General features: G+C 38.8%; 1 protein-coding gene across 1 annotated transcript in view; it reads left to right on the top strand.

Moving 5' to 3' along the window:
* The window catches only part of LOC104004057 (leucine-rich repeats and immunoglobulin-like domains protein 2), a 44,751-nt gene that overhangs the window by 17,398 nt on the left and 12,478 nt on the right, over positions 1 to 14,875 (top strand). Inside the window, 12 exon segments of the mRNA XM_063808499.1 lie at positions 762 to 827; positions 2,656 to 2,730; positions 2,881 to 3,015; positions 3,790 to 3,933; positions 4,063 to 4,206; positions 5,347 to 5,490; positions 5,695 to 5,838; positions 8,154 to 8,234; positions 9,669 to 9,740; positions 9,878 to 9,946; positions 13,067 to 13,174; positions 13,783 to 13,832. Coding sequence (XP_063664569.1) covers positions 762 to 827; positions 2,656 to 2,730; positions 2,881 to 3,015; positions 3,790 to 3,933; positions 4,063 to 4,206; positions 5,347 to 5,490; positions 5,695 to 5,838; positions 8,154 to 8,234; positions 9,669 to 9,740; positions 9,878 to 9,946; positions 13,067 to 13,174; positions 13,783 to 13,832 — 1,232 coding nt within the window.

Raw genomic sequence — 14,875 nt, 5'->3', positions numbered from 1 at the left:
GCTGGGTGTGGTGTCTCACGCCTGTATACCCAGCATTTTGAGAGGCTGAGATGGGCAGATCACGAGGTCAGGAGATCGAGACCATCCTGGCTAACACGGTGAAACCCCGTCTCTACTAAAAATAGAAAAAAATTAGCCGGGCATGATGGCGGGCGCCTGTAGTCCCAGCTACTTGGGAGGCTGAGGCAGGAGAATGGCGTGAACCTGGGAGGCGGAGCTTGCAGTGAGCCGAGATTGCACCACTGTACTCCAGCCTGGGCAACAGAGCGAGACTCCGTCTCAAAAAGAAAACAAAAAAAATTTTTTTTTTTTTTTGAGACAGTCTCGCTCTGTCACCTACGCTGGAGTACAGTGACGTGAACTTGGCTCACTGCAACCTCTGCCTCCCGGGTTCAAGTAATTCTCCTGCCTCAGCCTCCTGAGTAGCTGGGATTACAGGCGTGTGCCACCACACCTGGCTGATATTTGTATTTTTAGTAGAGATGGGGTTTCACCAGGTGAGTCTTGAACTCCTGACCTCAGGTGATCTGCCACACCTGGCAAATATTTGTATTTTTAGTAGAGATGGTGTTTGCCAGGTGAGTCTTGAACTCCTGACCTCAGGTGATCCGCCTGCCTCAGCCTCCCCAAGTGCCAGGATTACAGGCATGAGCCACTGTACCTGGCCAAGAGGACTTTTTGTATTTCTATTTAGTTTCTTTTTTTTCCTTTAGGTCTACTTTCCAGGACTAAACTAAGAATGATATTTTGTCCTCTTTCAGGGATTTGAGTCATAATCAGTTGTCTAACTGGAACATCAGCTTGGAATCACAAACATTACAGGAAGTGTAAGTTATTTTTATTTATTTAAAGTTATGTTAAATTCCTGAGGGAACTTAATAAATTGTGATTTGTGGGATGTTTAATCCAGAGATGCCATAAAAAAATTGAAGGAAAAAATTAGTTAAAAGAAATTATTTGAAAACCTAAAATGTTTTCTTTGGCTTTGTTATTATCAGACTGTCTTGGCATTGGGTTGGTGATTTCAAGTTGCAGGCTGTGGGGGAAATATTTTACCTTCCTGGGGCTAAAAGTAAGATTTACGCCTCTTCAGAGTAAATGTGTTTTGATTTTGGTCAAGTTTTCAGCCAGTGAAACTCTGTTGTATAACCTTTTTAAATGTCTTGACATGTTATCTAAGATTGGAAGCATCATGTCTAAAGTAGATTTATATGAAATAGAGTATTCTTGATATTGTATGAGAATGTAATGATTGATAGAATTAAGTTTTTCTCTTAACTAAAGTTTTTCCTTTAATACTGAGATGTATTATGTAATTTTGGAAGGAGTTTTCTAAGATATTATTAATATTAGTTTTTGCGTTGTTACATTCCTAGAGGCACAACCATTAAGGTATATAGGCCTATTTGCCTCTACAATTAACACCATCAGAACCCTGAGATTTACTTTCCTTTTTAATTCTTTGCTAACAGGGATAACTTCTTCATGCTAATTGTCTCTGCATTCTCTCCTCCTGGCCCCAGATTCACTGCTTCTAATACGTTGTGGATGAGTACACAGTTGACAAGTTTGTTAGCTGAAAGAGTAGGCACTGAGGAAAGGCCTGAAAATGCTTCAGTGGGAAGTGCATGAGCTTTATTGCATGGACTTTGTAACTTTGGTTGGTTTCCTGAAGGTCTTTACTTCTGGTTTCTTTTCTGTGTTCTAGATTGTTGAGGTTGTTCAGTGACTAAAAACCAGGTTAATGAAATGTGATTGTATTAGATTTGCTACTAAAACATTTGAGACAAACTGTTTAAAGGGCTGCTGGGATCAGATGCAACATGTTACGTTATCTGTAAAATTAGTGATAGGTTCCATCTCTGGGTGGGCTGATAAATTTCATCTGTGGTCTCAAGTAACACTCTCTAACATTTGTATAGCTTTAGAAAAAATATATATACATTTGTGTGTGTGTGTTTATATATATTTAGAGAAAGAGAGATCTGGATGGACTGATTATGCCTTCTTTGTTTAAGGACTCAAATTAGCTGCCATAACCCCAACTTATTCAAAGAACTTTGCTTGAACTAACAATATTTAATGTGCAAAATACTTCGTAACCTTTCTGATATTAATATCAACAGTAGATCAACACTATGAAAATACATTTCTTGGCCAGGCATGGTGGCTCACGCCGGTAATCCCAGTACTTTGGGAGGCCAAGGTGGGCAGATCACCTGAGGTCAGGAGTTTGAGATCAGCTTGGCCAACATGGTGAAACCTGTCTCTACTAAAAATACAAAATTAGCCGGGTGTGGTGGTGCATGCCTGTAATCCCAGATACTCAGGAGACTGAGGTAGGAGAATCACTTGAACCCAGGAGGCAGAGGTTGCAGTGAGCCAAGATTGCACCATTGCATTCCAGCCTGGGCAAAAAGAATGAAACTCTGTCTCAAAAAAAAAAGAAAAAAAAAAAAAGAAAGAAAATACATTTCTCATTAAAACCTCTAATTTCTCAATAAATACATTTTTATTTTCATCTAACTCATTCTGAGTCATATTCTTTTTCAAATTTGGCACTTATTCTAAAGAATATGTGTTAGCCAGAAGGTAGAATCCAAGAGGTAATATTTCCCTCACTAAACATTTAAATCTGTTTTTCCTCTTGCCTAGGAAAATGAATTACAATGAACTAACAGAAATCCCGTATTTTGGAGAACCTACATCTAATATTACTCTACTTTCATTGTAAGTTAGTAAGTTTTCAGGTTTTTTACTTAAATTATGAAAAGTATACATTTTTTTTTTTAAAGCACATATATTGTTGATTCTAATTAACATTTTTGTGGCCTGGGGTGGATCAGTGGCAGCAGCTTCATTATAATCTTTGTTTTACAGAGTCCATAATATAATCCCAGAAATAAATGCACAGGCGCTCCAGTTTTACCCTGCTCTGGGGAGTTTAGACCTCAGCTCAAATATAATATCAGAAATCAAGACATCTTCATTTCCTCGCATGCAGCTTAAATACCTGTAAGTAACACAGATTAAATTAGATTTACTTTAAAGCACATGTTTATGGGGACTGTTGTGGGGTGGGGGGAGGGGGCAGGGATAGCACTGGGAGATATACCTAATGCTAGATGACGAGTTAGTGGGTGCAGCGCACCAGCATGGCACATGTATACATATGTAACTAACCTGCACATTGTGCACATGTACCCTAAAACTTAAAGTATAATAATAATAAATAAATAAAAATAAAATAAAATAAAGCACATGTTTATTATTCATCAGTACCTATCCAAAAATATTTGGTTATTTATTGTGCTTTTTATATGCATATGTGAGACAAACCTAGAGTTGGTGTGTTGGGTGGTTGGCTTTGCCACTCACCCCACAAGCCCCCTAAAGAAAGATCGCACTATTGTCAGAAAATATTGGTAGATATCAAGGGTAATTTTGAGATTCAATTTTGTTTGTTTTTTTTTGAACCAAGCTTTCTAAAAGGTAAATAGAGATTTGTTAAACAATGGCTTACTGTATATAATGATAATTAGCATGTGTGCCAGTGTTTTCCAGTTTACAAAGCATATTCACACATGCTGTTTTGTAACAACCTAAATGAAGTAGGTAGCCTCTTAATTTTGTAGATGAAGAAACAGAGCAGTTAAATGATTTATAAAGTTGTGGATGGGCATTAAGTGATAGACCTGGGGGCTTAGACATAGATTTTTGGCAGCTTTCTAGTGGTAGAATTTTTATTTTACTAAATTTTTTCTTTTGCTATTATCTTGTTTATTTTAGGAATTTAAGTAATAACAGAATAACCACCTTGGAGGCTGGTTGCTTCGATAATTTATCAAGTTCCTTATTAGTGGTAAAGTAAAACCGTAACCGAATTAGCATGATTCCACCTAAGATCTTCAAGCTGCCTCACCTCCAATTCTTGTGAGTAACAAAATAGACGGATTATAAGAAGATAGTTTTTTCTTACAGGGTCTTTTTCTTTTTAATTTAATTACTGTTAGAACATTTTAGCAAACCAATTTCCTGACTGTGAAACTATTTTTGTTAAAGGGAACTTAAAAGAAACAGAATTAAAATTGTGGAAGGTCTTACATTCCAAGGGCTTGACTCCTTAAGATCTTTGAAAATGCAGCGGAATGGAATTAGCAAACTTAAGGATGGAGCATTTTTTGGCTTGAATAACATGGAAGAACTGTAAGTACTCGGGACTAGAGGTGATTATTAGGAAAGTAGTCTGTTTGGGACTTTTCAGTGTCGAATGGCTAGGGTAGTTGTTCTGATTATAGAGATACATTCATTCATTCCCTGGTCACTGATGTGAAGTAAGTGTACATAAAACCTTTAAAGTTTTGTTAGCTAACTGATCAGTTTTGAAATAATTCTTACAAACTTCTCATCTAAAAAGTTTATATATATATATATATATATATATATTTTTTTTTTTTTTTTTTTGAGATGGAGTCTCACTCTGTTGCCCAGGCTGGAGTGCAATGGTGTGATCTCAGCTCCTGCAACCTCTGCCTCCCAGGTTCAAGTGACTCTCCTGTCTCAGCCTCCTGAGTAGCTGGGATTACAGGTGTGTGCCACCAGGCCTGGCTGATTTTTGTATTTTTAGTAGAGATGGGGTTTCACCATGTTGGTCAGGCTGGTCTCAAACTCCTGACCTCATGATCCACCCACCTTGGCCTCCCAAAGTGCTGTGATTACAGGCATGAGCCACCGTGCCCGGCCAAAAAGTTTATATTCTTAATGTTTTGGCTAATGAAAATTATCAGAATTTATCCAAACAGGTATACTATACCACTTGGCCTGTTGGTTTTGTAGAGCTCCTATTTTAGACAGTCTTACTACCTTCTAGCACTAAATCTCTTTTTTTGTTGTCGTTGTTGAGATAGAGTCTTGCTCTGTTGCCAGGCTGGAGTGCAGTGGCACAGTCTCGGCTCACTGTAACCTCTGCCTCATGGGTTCAAGCGATTCTCCTGCCTCAGCCTCCCGAGTAGCTGGGACTACAGGCGCGCGCCACCGTGCCCAGTTAATTTTTGTATTTTTAGTAGAGATGGGGTTTTACCATGTTGGTCAGGGTGGTCTTGATCTTTTGACCTTGTGATCCGCCCACCTCGGCCTCCCAAAGTGCTAGGATTACAGGCGTGAGCCACTGTGCCCGGCCAAGCACTAAATCTTAAATAAGATATTCATTTTTATTGAATAGAATTGGTCAGCTCAGTTGGGTTGAACAAAGGTATATGCTTCTCTGGGAAAAACTTAAGATTTAAAGCTAGTTATTGAACTGCCTTGTTTTGGAACGTATTTTCTTCTCTTTCTCTAATTCTGCAGAGAACTGGAACACAACAACCTTACACGAGTGAACAAGGGGTGGTTGTATGGCTTGCGAATGTTACAGCAGCTCTATGTGAGCCAGAATGCTATTGAAAGAATCAGCCCTGATGCATGGGAGTTCTGCCAAAGACTATCTGAACTGTAAGTGTTGGATAGCATTTCACTGGAGGCAGTTAAGACTAGAGCAGATTGGAATAAATCATTCCCATGGGCAGTAATGAGATGTAACATCCCTCTTTACTAGAAATTTGTAGAAAGCTCTAAATTTACCATGTAGATATAATAAGAATTGTAAGTTGAACCAAATACAATGAATTCCTTACCTTCCACATTTCTTGTTTTCAGTGATTTGTCCTATAACCAGCTGACCCGCCTGGATGAATCTGCCTTTGTGGGTCTGAGCTTATTGGAGAGATTGAATTTAGGAGACAACAGAGTCACTCATATTGCTGATGGTGTATTTAGATTTCTTTCCAATCTTCAGACATTGTAAGTATATCCATTCTCCTTTTTGGTTGTTGTTACTGATTTTTTTAGTACAATAAAGCAAATTAATTAAAACAACTAATCAGTCTGCAAATTCTGTATGCTAACATTTTGTGGTTCTTCTGTCCTATGCCTCAGAGCAAGACAGTCTTATTTGTCTCCATCCCCATAAAAATCCCAAGCCTGTCATAGGCAATTCAGTTTGTAGTTTAATTCTGAGTTAATCCCATAAGCATCAAAGCATGTCTTATTGTGTTAGTTGCTGTGGAATAAAACACAGTTGCTAGTGTCAGGAGAGCAGTCATTTTCTTGTTCCTTTGACTTTGACAATACACCAGAGCTACTAGTTCTCATTCGAAAGGATGCAGGATGTGTAGTGGGAACTGCCGTGGTAGGAGACCAGTTCACTGTTACTGGTTTGCTACATGACTTTGGACAGAAGAAACTAATACTTATTATCTGATATGTGCCAGGTACTTTCAAATACTAGGATGATACTGCTGTTTTCCATATTAGGAGGCTGAGGTTCAGAGAAATTTAAATAATTTTCTCTAAGTCACATAGCTTGTAAATGTTGGGCCAGAATCAGATCCCAGGTCTGTTTGATGCTAAAGCTCATGTCCATTTTATCATACTAACAGAAGAACAAAATCACTTAGCTTTTCCTGGCCATCATTTTTTTTTCTCCTTTATACGGCGAAGGAAGGATATAGGATTAGATGGTTGCTAAAGGCAGTTTCCACGCTAAAATTCTGTGGTTCTGTAAGTTATTCAATTTACAGAATATAAGAATGTGTTTTTATGAACTTTATATATTTATATATAAATATATCTAATTTTAGAATATAATTTTATTAAATGAAGAGGTATTTTAATGAACTATAGTAATCTCAAACACAGAGCAGAATAAAAGAAAACAAAGAGTAATTAGTAGAATTTGTAGATTCTTAAGCTTCCTGAATAGAGGACTTTGTGGTCATTAGGTTTCGAGTTGAAATGGTTCAGAGAAGAGGCAGGTTCCCAACTTGGAGACCTAACCATCAATGAGAGGGAAAACAAGATAATTTTGTGAAGGGTATATACATGCACAGGTGTGTATTTGATTTTTTAAAAAATTCCTTTAGATTTGGCCTTGAAAAATTAAAAGTGATTGTATTTTTCCTTTTCCTATATTATCAGAAGTGAAACTGGATCAATGCAATCTCAGAAACTTAGATGTAGCTGCAGCCTTTTGGCAGTTGAAGGGATGGCAAATAGGTTATTTTAGTATACCACTGATTATTACTTTTAGAATTAAAGTTTAGGGAAGTAATAGCAGAAGTAAATGGTTGTGTAGTGCCACAGAGATAGTTAAGACAGAGTTAGGATCAAATCTGGGGAATTCTGGCTTTAGCCTCATGCTCTTGCCAGGGTAGATACAGTTCTTAATTTGTTGAATGGTTTCTATTTATGCTGTGCTGTGGAGGAGGGGGAAAATCCTGAAGAGTTGAGCCATTGGTTCTTTCATTATTTATTCCTTAGTAAAATAAAATGAGCTTTATTAGCTTTTCACTTAAAGAAAGCTAAGTGAAAACAGGGATCTCCTCTTTACTGCTAATCACACAACTCTACATATCCCTTATAAAGTAGAAAGCTTTGTGCTTTATTATGAGATGACTTAAGGAAGCAAAAGCGATTAAATATTTTTAATTATATGGAAATAATTCTTTTATCATAACATGATGTGGTACAATTGCATTTCCTCTGAGAATGGAACAGTGAATTTTAGGAGATCCATACTTTCCCTTTGAAAGAAAATCTGATGACACGCTAACACATGGGTTTATCATTTTTGCTTCCCATGGGGCATCTTTAATTGCTCTTGAGCAATGAAACTGTATTGATATTACTCTCTGTCAGCCATTGTAAGTTCAAGGTCCCAGAGGAAGGCTTGGGTCACCCAGAAATCCCGTTAATCTGAAATCAGATTTATAAGCCATATACCCTGCATCTTGAAACCCTCCTGCTCTTTTCAGGACCCTGTTTATAATTTTTAATATGCTAACATAATGAAGGGCTCTTTGCTTGGAAGAGTAATACTTTTAGCAGGTTGCTTTATTTACCAAGGCCAGCTTAATTCTTAGCTTATAAGAATCAGTTCTTACGTGTTTATTACAGATATTTCTTAAGAAGCAGAGTTGAGCCTTCATCATAAATAACTGTTAAAGTAAGGGTCAGAATTAGCATGTGCACCTTGACATCACCATACCAGGATACTGCTCAATGTTGTGATGGTTGTATTGACTAATAGAACCTGTCTTTCTCTGACATTTTTGTAGAGACTTAAGAAACAATGAAATTTCATGGGCCATAGAAGATGCTAGTGAAGCCTTTGCTGGACTCACAAGTCTCACTAAACTGTATGTATTATAATATTTATGTATGTCTACATAGGCATGTTTTCAAGAACTGGCTGTAAATATGATTGAATTATGTTTATTTCATATGGCTACAAAGTCTGAGCTTTCTGACACTCTGGGAGCTCTGTGGGGTTTCTTTGTTTGTTTGTTTGTTCGTTTTTTTTGAGACTGAGTCTCACTCTGTATCCCAGGCTGGGATGCAGTGGCGCGATCTCGGCTCACTACAACCTCTGCCTCCTAGGTCCTGGTTCAAGCAATTCTCCTGCCTCAGCCTCCTGAGTAGCTTGGATTACAAGCGCATGCCACCACGCCCAGCTAATTTTTGTATTTTTAGTAGAGACAGGGTTTCACCATCTTGGCCAGGCTGGTCTTGAACTCCTGACCTCGTGATCTGCCTGCTTCAGCCTCCCAAAGTGCCCAGATTATAGGTATGAGCCACTGAACTTGGCTGGTTTTTTTCTTTTTCTTTTTTTTTTTTTTGAGACAGGGTCTTGCTCTGTCACCCAGGCTGGAGTGCTGTGGTGCAATCACAGCTCACAGCAGCTTCAACCTCCTAGGCTCAAGTGATCTCCCACCTTGGCCTCCTAAGGAGCTAGGACTAAAGGTGTGTATCACCATGCCTAGCTAATTAAAATTTTTTTTTTGTAGAGACAGAGTCTCACTATATTGCCCAGGCTGGTGTTGAACTCCTGGGCTCAAGTGATCCTCCCACCTTGGCCTCCCAAAGTGCTGGGATTATAGGCATGAGCCCCCATGCCCAGCTAGTTTTTTTGTTTTTGTGTTTTTTTGTTGTTGTTGTCGGGGCACTTTTTATTGAAAAAGCATTCCTGTGGACACTTAAAGAGAAGTTATTTATGGAAGTAGAATTTCTATTCAAGTAAAAGGAATGCATTGAGAAAGTAGAGTAATGTGTTGGTAATCTGTTTAATTTGTAGTTTGTTTAATTGTAGGAGATTTATGAGTAATTTATCTAGCAGAAGTAGAGCATTCTCTCACATAAGATTTTAGATCTTTTCCCATGAGAAGAATTTCTCCAAAGGTTCACACTTGTCTGAATTTCTTTCATCTGACAATCTTTTGCTCTGAATGGAGACATGAGGAATATAATGAATTTAACATCTGAAAATTACCAGTTTATCAGTGGTCAAGATGGTTGTTCACCTCATTGAGCTTTAACATCTTGATAGACACTTTTATGCTATGTTTTGCATTGATTAATAATTAAATTTCATAACTTTCTTAAAAATGCACGTTCTCATCAAATTGTACACATTAAATATGTGTAGTTTTTAGTATATCAATTGTACCTCAGTAAAGCTGTTAAGTATATAAAAAAGTACGCTAGGCTTATTTTCACTTTTTATAGGTAAATGTTTAATGAATTTAATTTTGTTTAGTGGAGAGCTTTCTTAGAAAGATCTGTTTATATTTCAGAATCTTACAAGGAAACCAGATTAAGTCAATTACAAAGAAAGCATTCATTGGTCTTGAATCCCTTGAGCATCTGTAAGTATTTTGCATACATTTTGCTTACTCTATAAATAATCTTTGCTATTAGCAGAGGTTTTCATGACCATGTAAAGTGTTTATGTAACTTGATATAGAAATGGTGACTGATAATGTTTCATTTCTCTTTATTTCAGAGATTTGAACAATAATGCTATAATGTCTATCCAAGAAAATGCTTTTTCTCAGACTCATTTAAAAGAACTGTAAGTAACTTGTCTTTTTAAAATCACCAGTTGGATCATTGTTCCTGCTTGTTGTGCTTAAAGTGTGATGGGAGTGACCCAAGTTATTTCCAAAAGCACACAGTTCAGGCAGGAAAAAAGAAAGTATTAATACTCAGTTATTTAAGCGGCTGGAGGTAATTTTAAAATAGCCAACATTGAAAAGCCCAGAGTGTGTGGCACCAAGACCTTCTGTTTTGCCTGTTCTACCAATGCTTATAATTAGGAGACCTCAGCACTGCTCCTTATGCTTTATGTATACCCTACTGTTCCTTTTTGGATTATCAGAAACATGTGTTACCAGTTCTTAACACCTTGTGTGGGTTACAATAAAGGTATTATGTGATTTTGTTTTATAGTTTCCGAGGTGATTTAACAGTTAGTATAATTGTCAGAGACGGTTCTCTAACCTGTTCAAACTACTAAAATGTCAAAATAGACAAGTGTGTGTATGTATCATTTTATACCCTTTTTCATTGATGAGTTTTAAAAATTGTTCTTACTGGTTTCGAGATTTCCCTAGGGGATTGGAGGTTAGTTGGGCATTGGTATTATTTATATTTATATATTTTTATACTTTTTTGGAGACAGTCTTACTCTATCCCCTAGGCTGGAGTACAGTGGTGCGATCTCGGCCCACTGCAACCTCTGCCTCCTGGGTTCAAGCGGTTCTCACCTCAGCCTCCTGAGTAGCTGGGATTACAGGCGCCTGCCACCACACCCGGCTAATGTTTGTATTTTTAGTAGAGACAGGGTTTCGCCATGTTGGCCAGCTGGTCTCGAACTCCTGACCTCAGGTGATCTGTCTGCTTCAGCCTCCCAAAGTGTTGGGATTACAGGCGTGAGCCACCCGTCCCACCTGGTATTATTTTTAAACTCTATTGATTCAAATATGCAGTCAGGGGTAAGAACCACTAGATTATAGAAATTATTTTGCCTTGCCTGGGAAGCTACTCAAAGGATACTCTGTGGAGCAGAACTGGTTGATGAGAAGATAAGGATAGAAATGCAGAATAAGCCTTTAGAAACTTTTAGAACAATTTGACATTACTGTGACACTTTTGTTGTAGTTTATAAAAGTATTAGTCTGCTGTGGATTGGAAATTTAAAAGACTGGTCCTTACCATGGATAATTTGAGATGCACTGGAAATGTGTGAGTTTTCAAACTGCCTAGGTTCAAATCCTTACTCCATTCCTTACAACTGTGTGATAATGGGCAAACTGTTAGCCTACGACTCAGTTTCTGTTCCCAGAATGGGAATAGCACCTCCCTCAGGGTTATGTGAAGATAAAGTGAGATAACTTGTTTACTCAAATATTTATTCATAATCTGCTATGTAGGATACTGTTCTGGATGATGAAAACATTAGTGCACAAGACAGAGTCTCTGTACTGATAGGATATTACAGTAAATCCTAGTGAGGAAGATAAATAATAGACCAGTAGATATATAATATCTCATCAGGTAACAACTGAAGAAAAAAAAACTAAGTCAAATGTATGAAGAGTGGTGGGGATTGCTATTTTAGATAAAGCAGTGAGGGGAAACTCTTTTGAAGATACAGCATTTGAACCAGGACCTTAATGAAACGGCAAACCATGTGAACACTGGGTGAATGGCTTTCCAGGCACAAGGAGTAGGAAGTAAAATGAGTTTAGAGAGTTAAGCAGAGTAGAATAATTAAATATCTACAATTTTTTTGATATTAATCATCTTATTTCTCATTAGTCGTTCTCTTCATTTGTTCCAGTATTTTTTTTTTAATTTAATTTTTTTTTTGAGATGCAATCTCGCTCTTGCCCAGGCAGGAGTCCAGTGGTGCCATCTCAGCTCACTGCAACCTCTGCCTCCCGGGTTCAAGTGATTCTCCTGCCTCAGCCCCCTGAGTAGCTGGGACTACAGGCGCCCCCCACCACGCCCGGTTAATTTTTTTGTATTTTTAGTAGAGATGAGGTTTCACTGTGTTAGCCAGGATGGTCTCAATCTCCTGACCTCGTGATCCGCCCGCCTCGGCCTCCCAAAGTGCTGGGATTACAGGCATGAGCCACCGCGCCTGGCCTGTCAAGATATTTTTTTTTTTACCCCAAACTGCTTTGTTCTAACCTACCTTTTTTGTTGTTCTTGAAAAGCATATCGAATTTACAGTTTTAATAGGTCCAACAATAAAATTATGTTCATATTTTTCTTTTTAAAGAGAGAGTTAGGAGGCAGATCATAATAGACCACGAGGAATTAGGATTTTTGCTTTCTTGTGTGCATTAGGAAACTGGAGGGTTTTGAGAAAATGCTCAGCACAGAGCTTGGCACAGAGTAGAAGCTGAGTAATGTTAACAATAAAAACTAAAATTAAAATGTTATGAAAATCATCATTAGTTATTTTCTGCCAGATTTTTAAAGTAGATATTTTGATCTGTTGAGATATTTTGAGTTATTTCTCATAGGCTTAGTTTAATTATAAGTTGTGACTTACTACAAATTAGTATACTCCGCCCCCATCCTTTTTTTTTTTGCCAGTGATAACCTGAGAGCTGGCAAGAAAGTTTTAACTGTTACAAGAACTCAGTTTAACATAAAATTTAAACAGTAGGTCAAAGCAAATATTGCAGTCTCAATCTTCAGAGAGTCATTTAGTAATTTGAGAGTTGTCACAAAGATTCTTTGCTTAACCAACCCGTAGGCAAGCCCTTAAACCTTCTCCTAGGCCTAGCTGTGTAAAATCCAATTTTAGCACAAACCCTGTAAAACCAGTTTAGCAAGAACTCTTCCTCATTGTAGACCATTCCCAGGTGATGTCTGATCACCCTGGCCTGTCTTCAGCAAGAATCCTGTTAGGGTTTAGCCAGAGTCTTCCTTACTCTGGATGTTATTTTTTAGTAATTTCACATCCACTGAGTGGGATGAAAGCAAACCCACCTTGCTCCTTGGCTATACTTGCCCTTGCTGTTTCCCTACTGTCTCTCCCTCACTGAGTCGAACCCAGTCTCTCTCCCCAGCTGCAACATCACATTGCCGTGGTCCCTATATCTATTGAGATGATCCTGAATAACGTCTACCTTACCATGCTTTAACAAGTATCACTGAGTAATTTTTTATTTAACAGTTACGGTGCTGTGACTCCGATAGGATCAGATTCATCATTGGACCCCCAGACCTCTCACCCAGGACCCCAAGTGTGCACCTTTGAAGCCATTGTCTTCACTCCTGACTGATAGATCGGGGATCCAATGGTGAGTCAGACTAACGAACCATTGCTCCGGACAAACATCTGTTGAAGCTGGTAAGGAAAGATTTCGATTCTCAAGATTGTGAATATATTCTCTGGAGTTGGGCTAGAGGCCAGACTTCTTTTGAAAGGTACCTCCTGGGCTTGAAGGTCTTCTTCCTGGCTCTCTTTCCTGAGTGGGGTTTATTCCCTGACTCCCTGGACTAAAAGTCCTTGAAACTCTGTGAGGCTACTCTGTTGTCTCTAATGGATCCTACTTCTCCCATGGCAATTTCTCTGGCATCTGAATCCCCTCTGTTTGAGCCCCTGCTAACTATATTGCTCCACCACTGGTTCTGTCCACCTCCTCCTTGTTGGACCTTTATTGACCTGTTTGGAATACTTAAGATCTCCCCAGACCGCATCCTGTAAGCTGTCTTTCTTCCCATTGCTACTGCTCCTTATTCCTCCTCTTACCACCTTTAATGTTCCTTCCAGTTCCCTTGAGCCCTTTGATATGACTCCCTTCAAATTCTTACATCCTCCATCCATCTGTCCACCCACTGCTAGACTTTTTCCTTCTCATTCTGGACTCTTTGTCACTGGGACTGTAGGCCCCCCACCCTTCCTGGGGATCTCTCAGGGGACTTGGGGACTCCCAAAAGTAATGACTTGGGTTGAAAAGGAAAAAGAACAATTGGAAATAGACTAAGTATTTTATCTACACTCAGATGGGCTTTGGAGATATCCAGACAGCCCCTAGATGTCTCTTCAGCCTCCATAAGATTACACATCATGGCAAAATAAAAGTTTTTTTTTTTTGAGATGGAGTCTCCCTCTGTCACATAGGCTGGAGTGCAGTGGCACGATCTCAGCTCACTGCAGCCTCTGCTTTCCGGGTTCAAGCAGTTCTGCCTCAGCCTCCTGAATAGCTGGGATTACAGGCGCCCACCACCACACCCAGCTAATTTTTGTATCTTTAGAAAAGAGGAGTGACCTCGTCCAATTTATATTTTCTTAGGTATAATATAAGCTGGACTCAAAAGACCTGGGCTCATATCCTAACTCTACCATCTATTTTAGACGTGATACTGAATGCCTCCAAAATCTCAGTTTCCATTTCTAGAAAATGGAATTGAAAATGCCTACCTCAGCCGGGCGCGGTGGCTCATGTCTGTAATCCCAGTACTTTGGGAGGCCGAGGCGGGCAGATCACGAGGTCATGAGTTCGAGACCAGCCTGGCCAAGATGGTGAAACCCTGTCTCTACTAAAAATACAAAAATTAACCAGGCGTGGTGGCATGTGCCTGTAATCCCAGCTACTCAGGTGGCTGAGGCAGGAGAATTGCTTGAACCCGGGAGGTGGAGGTTGCGGTGAGCTGAGATCTCACCACTGCACTCCAGCCTGGGTGACAGAGCAAGACTCTGTCTCAAAAAATAAATAAATAAATAAATAAAGTATTTAGCCCAGTGCCTGGCCACAGACGAAACTTAATTCACAGTAGCTTCCTTCACTTCTATGTCTTTTGCTTCTTTCCATTCTTCATATACTAACCAAATCCTGACCACAAGTACTTAACAGAGTATACGGTATTCTCTCAACAAATGTGTGGATAGATTATACTAAAATATTGCTAGTGGTTGTCTTTGAGTAGTGAGGATTTGAGGAGCTTTCTCTCCTTCTTGGTTTAGTGGTACTTTCTAATT

The sequence above is a fragment of the Pan troglodytes genome, chromosome 1 (genome assembly GCF_028858775.2).
Source record: "Pan troglodytes isolate AG18354 chromosome 1, NHGRI_mPanTro3-v2.0_pri, whole genome shotgun sequence".
Classification (NCBI taxonomy): Eukaryota; Metazoa; Chordata; class Mammalia; order Primates; family Hominidae; genus Pan; species Pan troglodytes.
Note: the sequence above shows the minus strand (reverse complement) of the source record. Positions and strands in the feature narration are given on the sequence as shown.